At 39.3% G+C, this 24,474-nt stretch overlaps 1 protein-coding gene across 14 annotated transcripts in view; it reads right to left on the bottom strand.

Annotated features, from left to right (window-relative positions):
- Positions 1-24,474, bottom strand: part of CLASP2 (cytoplasmic linker associated protein 2) — a 7,203,062-nt gene that overhangs the window by 6,410,172 nt on the left and 768,416 nt on the right. For all 14 annotated transcript variants that reach the window (XM_044064956.1, XM_044064947.1, XM_044064955.1 and 11 more), the window contains exon 4: positions 16,400-16,491. In XM_044064956.1, coding sequence (XP_043920891.1) covers positions 16,400-16,491 — 92 coding nt within the window. The remainder of the gene's footprint in view (positions 1-16,399; positions 16,492-24,474) is intronic.

The following is a 24,474-nucleotide window of genomic DNA, read 5'->3' as shown; positions in this document are numbered from 1 at the left end:
GATAATACTGTATGATCAAATTTGGCAATGAGCTACAGTGAAATCCCTAAGCGCATAATTGTGATTCTGGGGCCATTCTATTCCCCGATAGTTTTGTTAAGAATTCTCCAATGGGGACAGTTATGTGGCACTTTACATACAAGTTCAAAATACACGGTTTTATAAGTACTTCCCTTTCAAGGTTTGGCATATTGCATTATATTGAAAGGTATACTCAAAAACAAATAGTACATTGTACTATGTGAAATGGAGATGTAATGGATGGGCAGATGATTCAGAGTCACACAGTGCAACCTTGCTAGTGTGAACAAAGCACAGTAAGCATCACAATGAAATGGCCATAAAATGACAAGCAAATGTGTCAACATGCCATTGAGTGCTACTACATACGAAAATACTGAAATCAAAGATAGTGCCAGCATTTAAAACATATAAAATTAGTACCATGAACCCCAGTGAGCAGCTATTCTGAAAACCATTTTTTGTGTGTGTACAAGGGTACTGTTCAAGTTAAAATGCTTGGAAAAGCATCTGACGTAGCTTATCAGCATGTATCAGTGCCCATCAAAGCAACCAGTGTAAATAATGTTTCACATCACCACTTTCTATGTCACAGAAGAGTCCAATAAGGCTGACCTACCAAGAATTCCACTACTAGGGCATTTTCGATTGCTAACATGTGGACTTAGACATGATATACAAGTTTTTACACATGTGCCGTCGTCACATGGAATCAACAAAGGACTTGTAACCTACCTACCCCCTCTGTAGACACAAAAGTTTTCACAGCATTACCATCCCTACTATGGGGACTATTTAGTATCTGACATGGGTCAAGATGTTTCAAGCATCACCCTTATGAATTCTACACTAGTTCCTTGACATGATACTGCAGAATATGGAGAAATATGTTTATTTTTCATGGGTAGCAAAGGAGAGAACTACCATTATGCAAGCATTCAATTACATGGTGCAATTTCCTAAAGCCTTGGGAGCCAGCTAGTGCATCCACATCACTATCGAGGTCCCACCTGCTCCACATCGCATGGGGTACAGTAACCAAAAGAGCTGCCATTCCAATTCCCAGGTAGAGTATGCACAGGATATTATACGCAATGTGCCATTACACCATTCAGTTAGTTCTCATGGCTCCTACATCTAGCAAAAATGGAGTCTATACTAGCATTTCAAGAAGGGTGACTTTCCACAGAGTCATCTAGCTGGCAGGTGTAAACATTGTGACCTAAAGAGATCCTGACAGTCTGGTCCCATGATCATAAGTAGCAAACTACTCAAAGGTGTCTATTGTTGTGTGTTGCAGGAAACATCTTAGAACTGTGGATGATGAGCTCCATACACAGCTCCCAGACGAACGCAGAGATGAGTTATAACAACAGACTGTCAGAGATATAGAACACTGTTGAATGGGTGTTCAGACTACTGAAGACTTATCTTCACTGGGTGGATATATCTGGTGGTGCAATACAATATGCTCTTGAGATCTGTTGCAAGATATTTGTGGTCTGCACCATGCTACATAACAATGAAAACTGTTATAACATGGAGAAACTATAGCACTGCCTGACATACCTCTTGCAGCAGTAGAGGAAGACCCAAGAAAGGAGTCATCACAGAAACTCCTGGGGTGGGACTCTATGTAGGGCAGTGGTGGGAGCTAAACATTATGGCACTAGCTAAGAGATGACACCCGGTCTACAACTATGAGCCATGACAAAACAAAGACAGAATAAAGCTTATGCATGTAATAACACTCCCGGGCAATGGAGTGCAATGCACTGACTGGCCACACTGTGTATCAAACATTACCATACCTAAAGAGGTTACACAAGTGGACAGGGCACAGTTTTCATCAGTTGTAAATGCATGGTGGGGTGGGGTGGGAGAACTGTGACAGGAGACTGTAATGTTAGCACAGGAGGAGAGGTAATGAGTAGTGGATGCAGTAGCCATGCACATGGCTTACAGAGTAAACAGAGTCAGGATTGCATCTTCTAGTGATGTGCTGGAGTTTCCAAGGGCAGAATAATGGATAGGCATACCATGTGAAGCTACAGCGTCAGGACTAAAGGTATCCCATGCAAGAGATGGTATACCATGTTGAGAACCTGTATGGAAACCCTGCTGTGGCACAATGTAGTAATCCTGTAGAAAGGTGGAAGCCACAACCATTATAAATGGACAACGGCAGGTGTCAGTCACAGGAATATGTGGAGAATATGAAGGAAATGAACTGAAAACCCTGTTTTTTCTTGTGTGGTGTACCCACTGTGGAGCAGGAAGAGCACTAGCAACATCCATGGCAGTGTCCATGGGCAAAGCAAGAGGCAGCCACTGACAATGTAGAGAGTGAAGCCATCTCTGGAATGGTGTGTGCCATTTGCATAAGCCTGGTGTGCACTCATGAAATATCCATTCCCAAGCATGGTTATTGTGGTATGTTCCCTGCATCTGAATAAGTGCACCAATGCCACTAACTAGGTCACCAATGCCCTCAACAGGTCTGTCTTCTCCCGGGTCCTTATACATCATGTCACTCTGAATGTGACGCAGAATATCTTGCATTAGTTAAAGTCTTCCTGGAGACCATGCAGTACACTCAACATCTTTGATATAGTGTGAGTACTGGCTGCCTGAACCACAATCACTGATTTACACATTAGTGGGACTAATGCCGAGAATGACACCAAGGTCTAGGAAACAACTGGAATCGTGGTGGCAATAAACCCCTATATGCCTCATCCCATGCTGTGTGCACACCTATGAGGTAGTACAGCCCTCTAAGTCCATCACTGGTGCTGACTCATGTGCACGATGAGTGGAGCTGACATTAACAGGATAACCCTTCACAGAACATAGGAGATGTTAGCGGTGCATCCTACCCTTCAACCACTAGTTCAGCTGCTAATAATGTAAATGTACCCTCCAATGTCAACATTTGTTGACAGAGATTAATGTGCCATCATACTCTGCCATGTGCAGAATCCGATGACATAGTCAGATGCTGCCACATGCATGGTGTTGTCATCATCAGCTACAAGTGACCCCCTGACATTAGAAATATTTTTACCTGTTGTGTTGGATCTTCCATGGAACTTGTGAATGCAAATGGCTAACACACCTGCGGAAATGTCACATCTGACATGCGACTCTCATCACCACTTAACACACAGACTGCTACACATAAATGATATACACAGCCTATGAGCACATACTTACCTTGTGATTCAGGACGTCACTTTGGCAGCCCTAAGAGCTTTGGATGTCAGACATGCATATGTGTTTGTTTAAACTATCCACAACTGCAAGTCACTGTCATAGAGGAATGGAACAAGCAACTACTCACCCATGATATCTCATACTGACACTTTGGCAGATGTCACCAGCCCAGCTCCCTCATACAAGCTATCACTAAGTATGAGCATTCTCCCACCTTCCCTGGAAAGGAATACTATGAATTTCTTCATCTCTTTGAGGTGCTGTGGTGTTGGTAGTCCATTCCCAGTGGTTAGTCTGTCTCTAGTGATTTCACGTCGTTTGGTCTGGGCTGTCACTGATTATCATGGGATGCACTTGTGCCAAACTTCTGTGGTCACCTACTGCATCGATGTTTTGCAGCATCTGATCCTGAAAAATAGGCATGCTATGTGTGAATACATCCAGCAATAAAAATTATCTCCTGTGCGGTGCACCTTTTTAACTGTTGCCTTTCCTATGGCCCCATGCTGTGACTTGTACACCTGTGAGTTACACAAGTGAATCAGTATGTGGATCCACAACAGTCCATCGCACCCAGCTGATAACTGATTCCATAATGTCTCCAGCACCCTTACAGTGGCCACAACCTTGTGTGCTGATACAGTCTAATCGCAGATGGTACAATCAACATCATTTGCACATATGGTCTGGGGCATAATGACAGTGGACGGGCTGATACTGTGTAACTGTTCTGATGCTGCACCATAGTGTGGCAGCTGTAAACATGTTAGCTAGGTGGCTGTCTACTGGAAATGTGCAAATAGCAGTGTCTACTCCATGTATACTGGAAGCCCAACATACCCTGTAGCATGTCATAAAGTCTCTGCACATATGGCACAGTGCTGCACCACCTACACAGTCTGACAGTGACTGAATCTGACCATGTTCCTTGTGCCCTGTCACGCTGAGACCTCAAGAAGGACTGCCCGGCCTGTCCTGCCAGGCTGAACCCTTGACCCAAACAGGACTGCAGCTTGCCTACCTGTGTTACGTATCCCATCAGGTTAAGCCTCCTCCATGAGATTACAACCTGTCCTACTTATTCCCTGGAAGGCAGTGTCTCTCCCCTACTGCTAGAGTACTACACACCATCATGCCCTGTACCCTGTCATATTAAAGCCCCCCTGCCTATCAGAACCATCATGTTCTGTGTAATGCTACTCCATAAACTCCACTGCTCTGTGACACTGTCTGCTGCATCCATGAACTTATGTATCATCACTGCAGTCCTGAAGTCCATTACCAGCTGTCCTGTATGTTGTCAAGTTTGTCTACAATGCATAACACCATGATATCCACTATGCTCCAGTTCTCTAAACTGCATCCTATAACAGTCTCCTGCAAAGTGGCAACCACTGTTTTTACTGCACTAAAACAAAACTTGTAGAATAGGTATTATGCTAATGAGATGATTTAGCACAGCCAATAATGTGATACATTATCACCCCTAAGTCTGCACTACACGACTCATTCCTACTCATTCAGGAACTAGAAGTCATGTATGGCATGCACATTCATAAAAAGCCTGACCTCACTAATGCCACTTTGCATCCTGCTACTGTTATTAGGTATTGTGCTATCCTACTGCTCAAAGATGTAACTAAAGTGGTGTCCTCTATGTGCAACCTTATACCCTGGCTGCCACTTCTTATACTGGACTTGACCTAGTTTGTGGACATCACCTTATTCAACACAGACCCTGCAGGGCTCTTGTCTGATGCAGCAGGACATGCAAAATCTTTCCTCATCTGCTGTGCAAGGATTATCAGGAGTGCCTGATCTGGGAACATGAAGGCCCCCTGTATATAAAGTACATGCCTGGTACCAACCTACCACAGAGGTGAGTGATGACACTGGCATCACCTACTCTGGCAAACATGACTTGAGAAGGTACCACTCAGACCTTCACCATGAGGAAGAAGAGGTAAGGGAGGGAGAGACACCTTTTTATTGCAAGCATTCTGTTCTTGGACTAGTACTATACTGTAGATCTAACACCTGTAAATGTAAGTGCTGTCTGTAATCACTGATATGCTGTGTTAATTTCTGTTTTATTCCCCAGCAGATCAAAGAGAAATGAACTACCCAATATAGTAGGCAGGACTGGTTATTGCTGCCAGTAATGTAAAATTTTAAAAGGCTGTACAAAATATGCACGAACAGTTGCATTTGTGTGTTTTTCCCTTTTTTTATATTTCTTTTATTTTACATTGTTGTTTTGTTTTTCTCCAGTTTTCTTTTTTTGTGCAGGTAAAGATTAGGAGGCTGTCAACAAGCTCTGAATTGGCCACTGCACTAACAGCTATGTCCCCAGACCTTCCTCTCTCACACAGTGACAAAGGTCACTCTGTGGAGGATGACCTGAAGGGCTTGCTGGTGGCCTCTGCTCTGAACTCTCAAGAGCACGGGTAAATGTCCCTAATTTGAAAGTGAGCAAAGGGGCTTGCCTAGGTCATCCAGCAAGGATTGCAGCTGCTGAGGTGGACCAGCCCACACTGGCACTCTGAAGTGTCTGCCTGTGCAGCCAGCAGAATTATGTTGCCCTAACCATCAGGCTACCAAAGGCAACTCCACCCAAGATGTCAGTTATGGAGGTGACTGATTTCTGGGGAGTCCCACGCTTGGCCGGTTGGATAGACTTTCCTGAACCCTCTCTATCTCCACATCATTGTGTTCCTCAACCTTTAGACTCTCTCCTCATTCTTTGTTTTTAGTCCAGTCCTTGTCAACAGGTAACCACCCTCGGTCAGTCTGCACTCTCCAGTGTTGACCCCCTTCTTATGTGTCACTGCCTCCCCTGTTAGTGTTCTGTGCTTGTTCGTTTGCTTCCCTATACCCTGTTTATAACCACATCTTCAGCTTCCTTCCTTCATCCCACCCCCCTGCTGTGGAAAAAAAAAAACAGCATGTTTAAAAAAAAAAAAAGTTTACCTTTCTTCTCCCACCCACACCACTCTTCTTCCCAATGTATTTCTGTACGGTCCTCAGCTTGTCTTCCCAATTTCTGAGTGCCCTATCTCCCTACTTCCTTGTAATTTATACTTTAAAATGAACTGTCTTTTTGCTGTGGTGCTGCTCACTCTGCCCATATAGCAGCTATGAGGTACTTTGATACTCATTTCAGTGTGCATAGCATCAAGCACACCACCTGTATGCTGCTTTCCTCAGGTCCAATGACAGCCCACAACACAAAAGGCACAGCTGCCACTGCTGTTGCAGCTGTAAAGATTCATTATGCAGCTCAGTCCCTGGCCTGCTGGCACTCAAGCATGCTTAATCCCTGTCAAGCCCACATTACACTAACTTCATCACACTACTGTAGTGATCTACTACTGCCCTTGTAGGTTTGTTTTTACACTTTATTTACTTTTTAATATTTATTTTGTTTACCAGGTTTGTCCAATTGAGTTTAGTGAAAAACTTCTTCAACTGAGACTCAAGGAGAAAAGTTAAAGTATATTACACTTTTAAACAGACATTCAGTAATATACATTAACAGACATTTGGTAATACACATTAACAATTACACATACATTTTGCTAATTATATCACATTCAAGTGAAATAAAGGATACTATTACAATATAAGGTATACTTTATGTACTTAGCAGATGTTGAACACTGGACATCTGAAGAGGTGTATTAGCACCTCTTAGGTATTAGGTGTACTAACTACTTGTACAACTAAGCAAAAACAACAATATGGCTGGTGACTCCTTGCTCTCTAACACTGTTGGCAAAGCCTGGAACTCACTCCCTAGTGACCTGACCTTGCTTTCCTCAATAACACTTTTTAAAAACAAACTCAAACTATACCTCCAAACACATTGGTTATGCCCTTGTTCTAACCCTGACTAACTTCCTCACTTATCGCTGGGTACATAGTACTCTTTCTGTAACAAGGAGGTGCTCCTCTGTTAACCTTTAAATAGAGTGTGTTTTCATATATTAACCTCATGTCATTTCAAACATCTTCCTGTATTATTTCCCAAATCATTTCATGTATAAAGATTCTTCAACCAACAATGTAAAGAAATCTAAAGAATTGCTAAAAATGTGTGGTGTAACTATTTTTAGAATCAGTCATGTAAAATAACTAATATTTGAGTTAGTTGGTGCTTTTCTCCCCAGGCCTCTGCTGAAAATGGACATGTATCCAGTTGGAGAAGCCCGGTCAACAAATGTAAAATAAAATAAATAAATAAATTAGTGGAGTCATCAAATAGATCTTGTAATTGGTGATTAAAAATCTAAAGAAATTAAATGAGGGAAGAAGCTTGGTAGGCCAAAAATATTAATATTGCAGTTATGAGGTGGGGTGGTTACAATAAGATTTGTTTTACAAGTATAGAGGTGGGGTGGACAAAAGTAAAGCAAAACTAATTAGAAGTCTGGGAGATGCTAGCAAAGTTATTCAAAGTAGTGAAAGCTGGTTGAGGGGCATAGGAGTCTGAGTGAAGATAAATGGTTTGATGAGATTGCAAGCTGAAGATATCAGTATCATTTATCCTGGAGAAACACAACAGGTCCACTGATTTGATAACTGAAGTTTAGTTGTGTTTTAAATAGTTTACATTCTGAAATGATTTCACTGGTAGTGGGATATGGTTCCATAGTTTAGCTACACTGTTTGCATATAGAGTCACTTGCAATATTAACTGATTTGATTACACTAATTAGTGATTTTCTTTAGAGTATAAAATTTTATTAAGGGGAGTTGTGTTGTATTAAGTTAAGTTCTGGTCAATTTTCTATCTTACAGAGAAGTCTGTGTATTGTAGGTAGCTGCTAGGCAGAGGTATGTTCTATCCTTATAGTTTGCAGCAAATCTGGCCCTTTTATTATAACACCACTCATGTTTTGATAGTAAACAATCAATATCCACTTTTTCCAGTAGAGCAGGCATACATGAATTCTGTCAGGGTGGACAATGTGGCATACAACTGGAATAAGTTTCTATCAAGTAGTCTTTAGAGAAAGACTAAAAATCACATATATTTCTCCTGAATTAGTACATGTTCAATGTATGAATCTCCTAGCTATTTAGAGTCAATTGCAGTAAAGAATGTTACATAAAGATAAAATTATATAGCTGTCTTTACAACTGAAATCACTAAATAACTGCATTCTGTAGCTTATAGGCATAGCACGTTATTTTAAGAAATGTGCTACAGTATTTCAAATGGTTTCAGTGATATGAGTCTACTGCTAGCTACTACAATAAGGCCTACAGCTGCCATTTGACTGAGCTTTTTTTTTTGGTCATTTGGTTCATAATAAACATACAAATTTGATATTTTTCGGGCAAAAAATTTCAATATATATATATATATATATATATATATATATATATATATATATATATAGATATCTCAAGCATGTCATTAGTGGGATTTACTAAAATAAGAACTACAATAACACTATTTTCTATCAAAAGATAATCTTTCACATATTTTAAATGCTACAGCAAAAAAAAACATTTATACATACTTTTATTTTACTTGTTTTCAAGTATTCTTAAGACTGAGCTGTGAGCTTCACCTGCATGCTATTAAACCATGCAATGCAATGTATAAAACTATTAATCAGTTGTTCTGCCCTGAAAGTTTTATAAGAATATCTTGAAGCGATGACATTGGCATCTGTAAGCAGTGTTAAATTCCAACAACAAAAGCAATTTGAAATTGACATATTGTAACATCTGCAAAATACTTTCAGTTCTCCTTGAAGCAACAAATGCACAATTCTGCAAAAACATTAAAGTGCTACATCTTCAATCCTAAAAGGAATAAACATTTTTCTATGAGTGATACTTATATTCTTTTTACATGTTGCAGCATATAAAAATTACAAAGGACTAATTGAAGATGCACCTGGTCCTTCTCCTTTGAGACTAGCAGCGCAAACTAAGAACGTTTTGTAAGAAATTATGTCCTTGCATTCTTCAAAAATTTCATGAGGATATGTTAAACTATTTTGGAGCTACAAACATTTAGATATACAGGGAACAAAAATGGCCAAAACAGTCAGTAGTTTCTGCACAGTCCTCTTGAAAATAGTCAATAATAAAACAGGTACAAGACTAGAACAGAAAAAAAAAGAAGTTATGTACTTACCATAATTTTCTGTCTGTGTTGTCCATTTTCATTCTTCCTCAGCTGTTGGGTTCGGATCTGATGCTCAGATCTGTCTCGGCCATTACTAAAGCTTGTGCCACCAAAAACTCTTGAGCTCTTCCCCTACCCATAATACGCCAACCCCTAACACACTTCAGATTTTGTTTGCTGTCTTACACAAAGAAGAAAGCATCATTACCACTTTCTTGACAGAAAGGTTACATCTGGAGCTCAGTATTAAAGATAGTGGTGTCCTTAAGGTCTCTTTTTCTTCCAGAAGTCAACAAAAACAAAGGAAGAGGGCTGGTAGGTGGGAAGGTGAGGAAGAATGAAAATGGACAACACAGATGGAACTTTATGGTGAGTGCATAACTTCTTTATCTGATGTTGTCAATTTTCATTCTATCCTCAGCTAAATTTTCATTCTATCCTCAGTTATTGCGACAGAGTCCACAGCCACCTAAAATACCAGGTGGACTCTAAGGAAGGATATTCCGGAGCATAGTTGTGCAAAAAGATGCTTCTTCCCCCCAGACCAGATCCAATTTGCAATGAGTAATAAAGGCATGATGGTTGAACCAAGTTATGGATGCACATATGTTGTCCAAGGAAGCTCTAGAGAGAAACACTGAAGAAGTAGCCATGGGCCTAGTCAAATGAGCTCTTAGAGGTTTTGGTAAATATAGACCTAATTTGATGAAAATGTGCAACAAATCAGCCATCTGGCTAAAGTCACCTTTGCAACCGATTTGCCTAATTTAGAATCTGCAAAGAATGGGCAGCCGCGGTGGTGCAGCGGTTAGCGTTGCCACCTCACAGCAAGAGGTTCTCCAGTTTGATCCTTGGCTGGAGTGCCTTCTGTGCGGAGTCTGCATGTCCTCTCTGTGGTTGCGTGGGTTTCCTCCCACATCTCAAAGACCCAAAGAATCCCAAAGTAGGTGGATTGGACACTCTAAATTGGCCCTAGGCGTGAGTGCGTGTGTCTGTGTGCCTTCTGTGGAAGGTTGGGCACCAGGCTGGCAACTCGACACTGTAAAACTCCACTGCCAATCATGAGCGGACAGGTGATCTGCTGTGGCGACCCCTAACCGGGAAAAGCCAAAAGAAGAAGAAGAAGAATCTCCAAAGAATACAAATAATTGGTCTGTCTTTCTAATTTTTTTTTTGTTCTATGTAAATAAAAATGTAACTGTCTGTGAACGTTTAACAAATGTAATATATATTCCCTTTTATTTACAAATTTCAGAAAGAAACATGACAAATTAATACCCTGATTGATGGCGGATTCTGACACCACCCTGCGAAGGAAAGAAGCATTGGTACATAAAGGGACTCTATCCTTATGAAAGATCAGGTACGGAGGTTTAGATGATAATGCATGAAGTTCTGAAATTCTTCTAGCAGAGGTAATGGCCACTAGAAAGATAGTTTTCCACGTCTGAAACTTAAGATTGCAAGTTGTGGATAGTAATTAAAAAAGAGCTGAAGGATTTTATCTGGGAAGGTAAGAAAGCAAGAGTCAAGTGGGATAAACTGATTCTACCAATAGATTAAGGCGGACTAGGAGGGGGAATTTTAGAGTAACACAGTTAAGGCTCTTATAAATAGCACAAGCAGAAAACTTTAATTCAAAGTGGAAAGGAATTATGCTGACGCATGGAGGAAGCTCAAGAAATAAGGAGAAATTGGGAATTTGGATGCAGACTCTTAAGAACAATCAAAATCATACAGAATTTTATATTCATAAAACAGTAGGGAGTATTCTAAGAACCAAACCAGCACGAGATTGGAGAAAAGAGATTTTGCCGATAGGGTTGACTGTGGTCAGGGATATAGATAATAGGCAAGAGGGGGCTGGAATTTATTGGAGAAAACTGGCAAAGGAACCAAGGTTTTGGGAGCAAATAATGAGAAAGGGAAAAGTAATAGAATGGGAAGAGGCCAAGAATTTATTTGGACTGCAGGCAGGTTAGAGATTGCCTTCCCTATCAAGAACTGGTATCAGAGTATAGACAAAGAGAAAGAAATAGGGGACTCCTAAATGTAAGACCAGCACTGGTAGAGTTTTTAAGAGAATCTAGAACAGAAGCCGCCATTAAAAAAGAATAATTAGTAAAGCATATAAAATATTGCATGATGATTATAAGAATCAATCAGAGGAGCTTAGAAAGGATTGGGAAGAGAGACTGGATAAGCAAATCACAAAGAGACAATAGGGGATATATGTATATCTCCTAACTATGCAACAAAGTCTAGAAGATTTAGGATCTTTGCCTGGAGGTGTTTACATAGGTATTTTTATACCCCAAGTAGACTCCAAAGAATTTTTCCTCGGGTGGATAGCAAATGTTGGTGTGATGAGCAAGAAAGAGGTAGCTGGGAACTTATTTTTTTTTTGGGAGTACAATGAGCTGGCGGACTTTTGGGATTCCCTGCAGGCCGCTCTGTCGGAGATGCTGAGTGAACAGATTGGACTAACTGGGGAGATTATTTTTTTTTGAGTTATACTACTGTGCTACAGAATCGGAATTGCCTAGACATAGTAAAACCTTGCTGAGTCTAATTATGGTGACTGCCAAAAAAGCAATTACTAGAAAATGGAAATCAAAGTCTAGACCAACTTTACTAGAAGTAGTGACTATAGTAACAGAGATAAAACAACTGGAACTGGGATCTTTAGAAAAGGGAAGGAGCAAACTACATAGGAAAAAATGGGAATTGTGGGAAGAATATATGCAGAGCAGGAACGAGGTTTAAGAGGAAGGATTTGAATGCGCCATATAATGCTTAACTGACAATGACTGGATGGTTTATAAGTGATGTATAATGTTTACAACTACAGTTGTTTCAATGGCGTCTGTGATATAAACTGTTTGAAACTAAAGTAATATAATTTTGTATGTTTTTCATTTATATAAATTTAAGACTGCCTTTGTCATTGTGTAAATTTAATAAAGATGTTTGGGGAAAAAAAGCAACTTAAGATCGCATTTTGCTGCTGGTTCAAAGAAGGAATGAATTAAGGCTTGCAGTACCAAGTTCAAATCCCATGGTGGAGTAGGGTCTTTATATGGGGGTCTCAGTACAAGTGTGCCTCTCAAAAATGCTTTACAAAGTTTAAATGAAGCCAGAGAAGAATTCTCAAATCCAGTAAGAAAATTAGAGATCACTGCTAACTGAACTTTAATTGTTGAGGAACTAGCTCTCTCATTAAACATCGGTGCCAAAAAAATCAAGTGCACATTGTACAGGAGCTGAGAATGGATCAATGCATCTGTGTTGTGCCCTGGAAACAGACCTTTTCATTTATTTCTATAAAGTTTTCTTCTAGAAGCCTTGTGGGAAGATAAAGGTATATGTTGGACAGGGGAAGACAGCATCGGTTGTCTGGCTATTAAAGGAACTAGAGAAACCACGCTATTAGCTTGAAGCTTGAGATGTCCAGGTGAATCATGCCTATCGGGTGAGACAGAAGGTCTGGATTCGGATCTAGAATCCAAATTGTGAAAATTATATGAGGCCAAAGAAAGGAGAACCAAATTTGTCAAGGCCAATAAGGAGCAATGAGGATGACTTTGCTCTTCAACCAGGCAACTTTCTGTAGGAATTTGGGAATTAGGGGAGTTAGGGGTAGGCATAAAGCAGACTGGGGGGGGGCAATCATGGAGTACAGCGTCCCTTGGTGATTCCCCCAGTGGAGGGATCAGGGCAAAGAAGCTGCTGCACTTGGTGTTTAGGGGAGATGCAAAAAGATTGCAGGAAAGCTGGCCTCATTGATGGAAGATCCTATCTGTCACTTTCTTGTTAGGAGACCACTTGTGAGGTAGGAGAATGGACCTGCTCAATCTGTCTGCTATCACACTGGACATCTCTGGAATGTGAATTGCTATAAGAAAGCAGTTGGATGAGATTTCCCACTGCCACACTCTGAGTGTTTCTTAATACAAGTGGTAGGATTTGATTCCTTACTTGTTGATGTACCAAGCAAGTGACATATTGTCTGTCTGAATTGCAATTGTCCCAAAAGGGCATCTCGGAAAGCCTTCAAGGCTAAGAGCACTGCTCTCATCTCTAGAACACTGATATGCAATCTGACCTCTTTGGGGGACCATGTGCCTTGGACTGCCTTCCCCAGGAAATGCCCTCCACCCAATCTGGGAAGTGTCCGTGATCACTACAGCCTTGGGTTGAGAGAGAATGAAAGGATGGCCTTGTAGAACCTGATCTGATCGAATCCACCACCAAAGGTATTGTCTGCATGCCTGAGTGATTATCTGTGTTGACACGAGCTGGGAAAAAAACAGACCACTGCATTGCCAATATCCATTACACAATTCTCATATGAAATATTGCCAGAGGGACTAAGATAATGGCAGCTGATATTGACCCCAAGGCTTGAAATATTAACTGGGCTGAAATTTTAGGACTGCAAATTATTTTTCTGACCTCGTCCCTGATAGTCTGTACTCTTGAAAGAAGCAGAGAACCTGTCACTGAAATTATGCTGAAGGCTGCTCCTGTGAATTCCAGTTTGAGTTGGTTGGAACTGATATTTCTTGTAATTTATTTTTATCCCCAGACAAGAACAAGTCTGGATCACTTGATCTCTTCCTAGTAACAGTAGATACCTGGTCGTGGTGGTAATGAGCCAGTGTCTAGATATGAAGACACTCGGAATCCCTGCAGTCTCAAGTGAGCCGCTACTACCTGCCATGCATTTAGTGAACACCCTGGTGGCTGTGGTGAGGCCAAAAGTCAGTACTCTGAACTGAGAGTGACTGGCTCCCAACTGGAAGCATAAACACCTTCTGGATTGTATGTTCATTTTTATGTAACAGTACGTATCTTGAAGGTCTATCGAGCACATCCAGTCTTCCTTGCCCAGAAAGGGTAGAATGGATTGAACCATGACCATCCGAAACTTTGTATGTCAAATTGATTTGTTCAATTCTCTGAGATCCCCTGTTTTTTTGGCACTAAAAAGAATCGAGTAAGTTCCAGATTCTATCTGGTCTGGTGGGGCCTCTTGGATGACTTTTTTTCTAGCAATTTTTGTATTTCTATTGCTGCTTCTTTCCTTTGACTGGGTGGAACATCAGGAATTTTGTGCACAGTTGGAGGTGGCAGGGAAAAGCCTCTGAAAATAATCCTCTGCACCCAAGTGTCTCTTGTTATATCTAGCCAGGCTCTCTGGTGCAGGGACAGTAGACCCCCAATTGCCTCTAGAGGTGGACAATTGGGCATCCTTTCAGGAGCACTGGTAGGGTCCATCAGAGAAAGAATCTCTGGGCCCCTGGTTTTAGGAGCCTCCTCTGTCACAGGAGCATTATCAAGTTTCCCGGAAAGGACCCCGAGACCATCCGAACCACATCTCTTGACCACCTCATTGATTCCTAGAAAAGGATCTTTCAGTGGTCAAAAAACATACACCCTCTGCAGAGAGGGTCTTTCTTATGTAAAAAAAGAACATAGATCTATGATGAATATGGAATTAGTTTTGTATTGTTTTTGGATATTTAAAGTAATGGTTTTAACAAATGTGGGGGGGTTAAGATAATGTCATCAAAATGTGGGGAGGGACAGAACCAATTGTGGATAAGCTGCTCTTATTTAAATGAAAAGAAAAAAATTGTCAAAATGTCTGATGAAGTTTACCACATTGGTAAACAAAAGTGCTTACGTATTCATTGTATTTTATAATTTTTTTATTAAAGGCGGTGATATTTTCAGCTGGCACAGTACTTATTTCCTTTTGTAAGAGAACCAACTGTGACATTTTCTGCAACCTGCACATTTGTTTATCAAGTTTATATTATTTTCTTTATTTTGCAGATTTAGGATCCATTTTAGATTTCTTCTTCAGAGGCTCCAGTGAAGGCTTGGAAGAATTAGATGGTCTTGGAGACTTAGCCAAGGTCTCCTTAACTTTGTTTATGGGGGATTGAACCCCACAGATAGCCTCTCCAAATGAAGATGGAAGCAAACCTTTCAATATTCATTTTTCCTATCTGCTAAGGCCCTTGGATTGAAATTCTTGCAGACAGTACAATCCTCCTGTAAATGTTGAAGGCCTACACAATATACGCATAAAGCATTGGCATGTGATAAGGGTAATTTATGCCCACACGTCTGATATTTTTTTACGCTGGCAGGCGCTAAGTCAGACATGAAGATTTTACAGAAAAAATATTAAGGAGGAAAGTTTTTTTTATTTTTTTATGTATGAAAAATAAAGATGAAAAAGCGAGAAAAATACTAAGATAATAGAATTACACAGATGTGTACACAATAAGATAAAAGAAAAATAGGGGAAGAAAATTACCAACAATGGTATAAAAGAGTTACACGGTGTAAAAAAAGGGAAATACATATAAACATTTTGGAAAAAAAATCAAAAAACACATCTTAAACGCTTGAGAGTTCAAGTTAACCACGTATTTTGTAAAAATGGCAAACAAGATCTGAGATATGTTAGGGGTTGGTGCATTATGGGTAGGGGAGGAGCTCAAGAGATTTTGGTGGCCATGAATTTTAGTAATGGCAGAGTCAGATATGATGATCAGATCCGAACCCAACAGTTGAGGATATAATGAAAATTGACAACAGCAGATCTAGAACCCATAATCATAGATATGAAATATACAAATGTTAAGGCAGGACTGATCTAAATTAGGACACTTTGAAAGAGGCAATTTGTGGCTGATGTTTCACATTACTTGAAAGCTGCAGAATCAGTCATTTAATGTCTTTCAAGCAGTAATCCAGAACAAAAGCCTCATAAAGTAATAAATATGCAATGGCCCTGGTTCTTACCTTCCAACATGTCAGTGATTTGAAAAAACATAAAAAGTGTAAATGGGAGAGATACAATACCAGCCAGGATCATCACAGTAGTTTATCAAAAACAGAATCAACTGGCAAATTAATCTACTAAACTACCTTAAGTTATTTTTCTTAGTGTCTGCTGCGTGGAGAGGATACAATTAATTGTAAGAGGAAAAAACATACCTGTTTAGTGTTTCAATGAGGCACAAACAGACTCCTTCTCTGGATCGAAAGTTCTTATGCTTGAAACCAGCAGATAATCTGTCCCAAACAAACTACAGTAGAGAGAGAAAAATATCTCAAATGGCAATCAAAATATTTGCTAATTTAGTACAATACATACTTTCTTCAAATATCTCACCACAAAACCACACTAAGCCAAGAAAATTACAGACAAGTACTCTGGAAAAAAAAAAGAATAAAAAACTCTTCATCAGAGGCCCAGAGGAAAAAGCTCCAAAAAACATAGCTATAAAATGAAAATACTAGAACACACAACTGCAAAACAGAAGAATGAAAAATACATCAAAATGTTGTTATACAATCTGCAAAGAATGAAACCTGTATCTCATAATACAAAACAATTTAAAATATGCTTTACAGACCTAAGCACAAAGACCCAAGAACTAAAAATGCAAAGCCTCACATAAAAATATTTTTCTAGTACTATGTATCTAATTACACAACATAAAAGTACAGCAGGTCAGGAAATGAAATCAAGTCAAACAACCTGTCAAACATAACATTATAAAAAAGGAGTAATAGATCACCACCCTTAATTAATGTGGATAAGGATAACTCCAGACAATGGAGGAGGTAGATAGAGAAGAAAAAAAAGTTAGAGGCTGAGAGAGCAGTGATAATACCTGTAGAGTTGTTCTACAATTTGGAAGTCCGAGAGTAAAACAGGAGGAGAGGGTTATATGATTTAAGTAGAGATCTCCAAATCAATAACAGATTAATATTAATGAAAACTGAACTGTGTGAATATTGGTTCTTGGACCAAACAGTATACTGTAGAGGAAGTGGACGTCTGTCAGACAGCCTCATAAGCACTAATGACGACTGTAGTTGCCTGAAACAACTAGAAGTGAGGTATAAAGAGGGTCAAGGAGGCAAGAGTACATATGAAATTAACCAGGAGATAATGTTCAATGTCTCATTGGAAAATAAATTTTGCTCCACATTTTGGAGGCACTTTTTGAGAAAAGAGTATCACCAGCCACATTTTTAAACATCTTTACTAAATTATCACTTAAGACATAGTCATACATACATTAACAGAAAAGAAAACAAACCATATTAGTAAGTTTTTTCATTTGCATACATTACATATTGCAGAAATGTTTTCTTTCCTTACAGCAACTGTCATTCAGTCCAATATTACAGTAAATTGCTCAGCTCCTGCCTTCTCTTAAACCCCACACTCCCCTCCTCCTCAACATTATTCTGCATGCATTGTTCCTTCATTTATTTCTATGTTACTTGCTTCTTCCCTTTACTAAAGTTCCCACTTACATTTCTTTTATCTCTGTTACAATATTCAATACTTCAAAAATACAGTTGGTTTACACTTTGATTTCCAGTTTCTAGAAATTTATTTTTGGGCAGTCACCAGGATTAAACTTAACACATGACACTATGTTTAGACAATTCAGATCTTGTGTCCCAGCTCAAAAGAATCATTTCCTTTGTTTCATCCATTTGTTCACCTAATATTTCTGACAGTGTACTCAGTAGGGAATTTTTTAAATTTGCCAATTTATTACATCCCCAAAACATGTTACCTCTTTCTTCCCCATAATGTCTACAACATTTGCCATGTACCTGATGAAACATTCTTTTGGAGTCTTCTTGCTGTACAGAAATATCGATGCAAACATTTCCAAGCAAAAATCCCAAACCTTCTAGATTTTGTTGCATACTTGGGAGCCATACATATATCTTCCCATTGTTTCCAAGTGAATTGCTAATCCAGCCACTCTTCCCAATCTTTTCTAATCTCCTCTGATTGATTCCGATAATTATCATGCAATATTTTATATGCCCTACTAATTATCCCTTTTATAGCAGCAGCTTCTGTTCTAGATTCAACTAAAAACTTCACCAAAGCAGGTCTTTCACTAAGAATTCCCCTTTCCCTTTCTTTTTGCCCCTATTATGATATCAATCACTGATAGGGAAGGCAGTCTCCAGCCTGCAGTCTAAATCTCTTCTAGGACTCTTTCTCCACTAAATACCAGTCCCCTCATAACTATTCTCTGTACCCCTGACTGCAGTCATTCCTATAAGCAGAATCTCCTTTCTCCATTCTCATGTTGGCGTAGTTCTTGGAATACTTTTGACTACTTTATGAATATAATATTTTGGATGCCTGTTGTTATTTTCCTTAAGGACCTGCATAAAAAACCCACTCTCTCCTTATTTGGTGAACCTCCCCCACCCCGACTCCATCATCATCCCTTTCCACTCTGAATTACAGCTTCTTGCTTGTGTTATGCATATAAGCCTTAACTGTGCAGCTCTAAAATATCTCTTCAAATAAGGTAATCTTAAACCACCTTGTTCTAGTTGAAGGATTAACTTATCCCTTGCCCTTTTCCTTCCTATATAAAATTCTTCAACTCTTTATTAACTGTTGTCCACAACTTTTCCTCTAGTTGATAAAAAGATGTCTGATCTGTACACTAAAGGGACTAAAACATTTTTACAGCTTATATCTTGCCATCCATATCCATAAACAACAGCTCTCAAGTTTCTCAGTTTTTCTGTTATCTTTTGTTTAGTCTCTTCTCACATACCCTTAGCTGTCATAGCAGAATCATTTTAACCCACACTCCTAAATATTTAATTTTATCATGTTCCCATAAATATGGGTACTGCTGAATCAATTCATGTGTGGGTACACAGCTTACAGCTATACCCTTTGTTTTGTCTTCATTAATTTTCATATCCTGAAAAAACTTGAAACTGTCTCAGAATGCTCCACAACACTGAGAAGTCCCTTAATATTTTTATAACGTAAAAATATTCAAAGAAAGTGGAGCAATGTCCAGAAAAAGTCACCAAAAAACAAAAAAAGTCTGGACAAAACACGAAAGGCACCACACAGGAAATCCTGATTGCAGTAAAGCAGACTCCTTTATTAAATTTAACAGGGGTACCAGGGAAATACTGTCATTTAAACCTGGAGGTTTGTTGGCCTCCAGTACAGTCTACCAAAAGGTTTCTCCATATTCTAACTTAGATTCCCAAGGTCCACCTCTCAAGTCCTTGGGGACTGTTTCAATCACAAAAAAGGAGGAACTGGCTTTCAAGCATAATAATGTGTCCCTGAATAAAGCGTTGTTATTTCTTTTGCTAACATCATTAATATGTTCATAAATTTTTCGTTTTAATTGCCTCTCAGTTTTTACAACATAAAAGCCTTCGCAGACACCACAGGTAACTAGGTAAACCAAACCCTGAAAGTTGCAATTAAAGTAGGTGTGTTCTGTCAAAAATTTCTACCTGGAGGTAACCAGGACCTGTTCTTTTTGGGAAATGTACGCACACTGAGTACAGGCCCCACATTTATATGTACCCCTCCGTTTGTGTGAGAAAACATTAGTGTTGTTGGCAAATTCAAGTAAGTTTTTGAGTTTTGTCCCCTCCTAAATACAACCTTAACAGGTCTGTCCTTTAGATTTGGAAGGTCTGTAAATTCCAAACGTCTCCCCCATTCCTTTTCTACTATGCTATTTATCTGATATGTGTTAGCACTAAAACTAGTGGCAAATGCTCTACTATAACCCAAATCCATATGCATTCTAGCACGATGTTTGTTAAGGAAACCATCTCCAGTACCCAAGATAGGACTATATTTGTCCTTCCTGTCTTGTGTGACTTCCATTCTAATATTTGAAATGAGTATGCTAGGATAACACGCTCCAAAAACATACGTTCTAAAACAGTGCACTCGTTCTCATAATCAACATCAACAGATGTCATATGACTAACATGTATGTATTGTCCCTTTACTATCCCTTTCTTCTGAAAGAATGGATGTGTACTGGTAAAACTGATGTATGTGTTGGAGAAAGTACGTTTTCTAAAAATAGACTTAAAAGCCTGCTCCACTTTATGTAAAGAAACATCCAAACAGTTTTTCATAGTAACTTGATAAGTGAACTTGAAAAATCTAGTGGTTTGGTTCAAGCACTGAATGAATTCATCTAAATGTTCCAGACTCCCCACCCAAAAAATACAAATATCATCAAGGAACCTGGTGTATAGAGTCCAATACCTGGTATAACTACAGGTATGCACATATTTTTGTTCCCACACTGATACAATAATATCTGCAAAAGTGGGGGCACAATTGTCCCCCATGGCCACTCCAGTTTCTTGATGGAAGAACTCCCCCTCAAAAAACAAAAAATTGTTCTTAAGGATGACTTCGGCCAAATCCAAACACAGAAATATGTCAGTTTCCGTTACTCCTGGTCTCATTCTTCCAACCAGGTTAATCCTACATTGTGTGGGATGACGGAAAATAAATCCACCACATCTACTGTGATGAATTTTAAATCAGATGAGAACTGTTCAGGTTTAACCCTACTCAAAAATTCCCATGAATCTTTTAGGATATGAGTTTCCCCTCCCCATAAAAATGTTAGTTTCCAATCTAAATATTTGGCCAAAGGGGAGGTTTTGGAACCTTCTGAACCGACAATGGGTCTAAGGGGGGGGGGGGGCTTCAGTACTCTTGTGAACTTTGGGTAACCCAAAGATGGAAGGTACCCTAGGAGTATTGTTTTCCAAATACTGGTAGGTTTCAAAATCTATGACTCCCTGGTCAAAAGGTCTTTAAGTGCCAAAACAATCTTTTTATACGAGATATTAATCTCATCAATAGAAACCTTGCTATACTTTTAGTCATTGTGTAAAATGGAAAACATCTTGCCCTCATACAAAATTTTGTCCATGAGGACCTTACCCCCTCCCTTGTCCGGTTTCATAACACGAATGGTAGGGTTAGAACATATTTGTGTTAGAATATAGAGAAGCTTTTTGGCAGATTGTACTGGAGGCCAACAAACCTCCAGGTTTAAACAACAGTATTTCCCTGTCACCCCTGTTAAATTTAATAAAGGAGTCTGCGTTACTACAATCAGAAGATCCTGTGTGGTGCTTCTTGTATTTTGTCCAGACTTTTTTGTTTTTTACAAAATAATACTGTCTGCAAATAAAGCCAACTTTCTTGATTACTACACCAATTATATCCATGAATTTCTGAGTCACTTAGTTTCTCTGCCAATGGTTCCAAATATAATGCAAATAACAAAATGGAAAGAAGATACCCCTGCCTGGTTCCTCTGTTCAGACACAATTTATCAGATAGGGACCCACCCACTTTATGTTTTGCCTCTGATCCATCGTATACCCTCTAAATTAACCTTATTACTGTATCAGGGAAAACAAATCCTTCCACTGCCCTTCTTACAAATCCCAGCTTACTTGCTTCCTCTACATCAAAACCCACCAACAACAATAGTATTTTCTTACATTCTGCTTCTGTTTGTTTTATCATTGTTCTGTTAATATTGTTAAACATTTGCTTCCCCTCCAAAAAAACATACTGACCCATATCTATCAATTTTGACAGAACCTTTATAATTCTTTTGGTTATTATAATCTTGGTTTAAAATTGAAATGGGCCCACATGAAGCTAGGTCTGGTGGGTCTTTACCATCTTTAGGTATTACAACCACCAAAGCTTTCTTCTAGGATGTTGCTGCCTCCCCTTCTTTTAAAATGCAGTTAAACAAAATGTTCCAGATCTGTATCACTTTCTACCCTCCTAGATTCCAAACTACAGCAGGAATATCATTTATTCCTGGAGACTTTCTGATTATACTTCACCATTTTTATCTCGTTGCCTCCTTTCTTAACTGTTAATTGTTGAGCTTCATCTACCTCTAACCTTGGCATATTTAAGTTTTCTATAAATATTTCCATTTGTGCTTTTTCTTGATTTCCACATTCTTCTGCTTTATAAAAATTTTCATAACATTTCTGAAATACCTCTAATACTACAGGTTATTTTTCTTGTAATAGGCTTACTAAGTTTAGCAACAACCTATTCTACTTTTTGTTGCCTAAGTTGTTGTACTAAGTGTTTTTGTGCTCTGAAGTTTTCAAGAAACAGTTTCTTAACAGCAATCCTTCTAAATTCATGCAAATTACATATTCACTTATCTCTTTAGCACTCACATCTGCGCCTCTTCTTGTTCTGTGAAATTTCCCTTATTCTGCAATACCTTAACCATTGCCGGCCCCTCTAAATAACTTGTTACTTCTTAACCACATCTCTTTTTCTTTTATTTCTACCCTATTTAAACTCATATTTCATTTTATCCCACTTACTATCTATAACCTCTGAAGAAATTTCTATCTTTCCTAATAGCTCTCAAATAATTTCTACTACCCATTCCATAAATTCCTCTCTTTTAACTGGTAGGTGGGGAAGAACCAGTGACTCATTTTTACTTCATTACCCTGCACTTTTATCTTAGTTGTTATTGGTGCATGACCTGAAATGTGTTTTGGATGTGTATCAAAGCTTTCAATTACATGCTCATGTTCCTGTGAAATATAAATTCTGTCTAGTCTAGCCCACTTATTCTACCTTGGGGAATAATATGTAAATTCTCTTAATGTTCCTACTACTGAATTCACATCTTATCTTCCAAATATTTTCAAAAATTTCATCAGAAATCTAACCGCTTTTGTTAGTTTTCCTTCTAGGTCCCCCAGATGCATCCGCACTATTGCAAATTAAGTTCCAGTCCCCATCTAGAAGTAATATTCCCTGCTGAAAGGCAAGTATTTATCCCAAAATTTTCTTAAGCAGCATAACAACATTTTACGTAGAATATAAGTACATGCCAGCATAATCCTCCTTCCTTGCCAGTAGCCACTTACTACCACAAATCTACCATTACCTATCTTTTTTTCCTCTTCTATCATTATTGGAGCTCCTCTAGCAATTACTAAAAGTAATTTCATTTTCCTTTGTCCATGATATTCTCCTCAATATAGGGTCATAGGTAGGTACTAGGCTATTGGCCCTAGGGCCTATACAAGCCTAGCCAAAAAGGTACCCTGGCTTTAGCCACCCAAGAAAATTATTTTCCTATGCTCCTGTTGACAAGAGCCACAGAAGTGATCCCCGGGGTGAATTTCCTATGTCCCATCCAATTATCAAGATTTTTCTTGAAGAGTACTAATGAGGAGCTTTGTTTGATATAGATAGGTAGTTTGTTCCAGAGTATGGGAAGTCTCTGGGACAGGAATCTATCCCTCCAGCATGTTCTGTTTATTGTGGTGACAAGGTTTAGGTCCCTAGAGCATGTAGCTCGGAGGGATTGGGATTTCTTTAAGTGGAGCATGTCCAACAGCTCTGGGTTTGACATAGCTTTGTAAGTTAGGCAATGACTGCCTCTGAGTAGGCAATATGCAATGGAGTAAAGCTGGAGCTTTTTGAGACGGTCTGTGAAGGGCATCTGTTTGAGGCCAGTAATCCTCTTTGTGAGGTATTTCTGTGGCCTTTCTAGTTGCTGTAGATGTCTTGTGAGGTACATACCAAAAGGGGCATTGTATAATGGGTCTAATGAGTGACGAGTATTGCAGAACAATGACCTTTTGTGATGAGGTGTGCCACGTAGAAGTATTTCCTGACTACTGTGGCAATGTGATTATCAAAGGAGAGACTACTATCCACCTGTGTCCCAAGGTCTCATCACACTTTTGGTGTTAAGAAGACTACCGCCTATGTGGTAGTTCATGGGTACAGAGTTTTTACCAAAAGGGATGACAATGCACTTTTTGGCATTGAGCCTGAGGCCATGGCTTTGACACCAGGCATTTGTCTCAGTGAGGCCCTTTTGTAGGATGTTCACATCATTAGGAGTTTCGATTATAGCTCTTAGTTTGCAGTCATCTGCGAACTTTGTTAGCCAAAGACCTTCTGTGTTAGCCTGTACTTCTGAGAAGTAGATACCAAACAAGAGAGGACCCAGGACTGAACCCTGTGGTACTCCACTTGTCACTGGTCAGAAGTTGGATTTGGAGTCTGCTGCATTCACAGTGTGGGTTCTGTCGGTGATCCAGTTGGCAACCCATCTTGTGACATAGGGATTTATACCTAGTTTAGTGAGTTTATCTATCATTCCAGAGTGGGGGAATGGTGTCGAAAGCCTTGGCGAGATCTAGAC

The sequence above is a fragment of the Protopterus annectens genome, chromosome 3.part0 (genome assembly GCF_019279795.1).
Source record: "Protopterus annectens isolate FY-2018-M chromosome 3.part0, PAN1.0, whole genome shotgun sequence".
NCBI classification, from domain to species: Eukaryota; Metazoa; Chordata; order Ceratodontiformes; family Protopteridae; genus Protopterus; species Protopterus annectens.
This window is presented reverse-complemented; position numbering and strand designations above follow the sequence as displayed.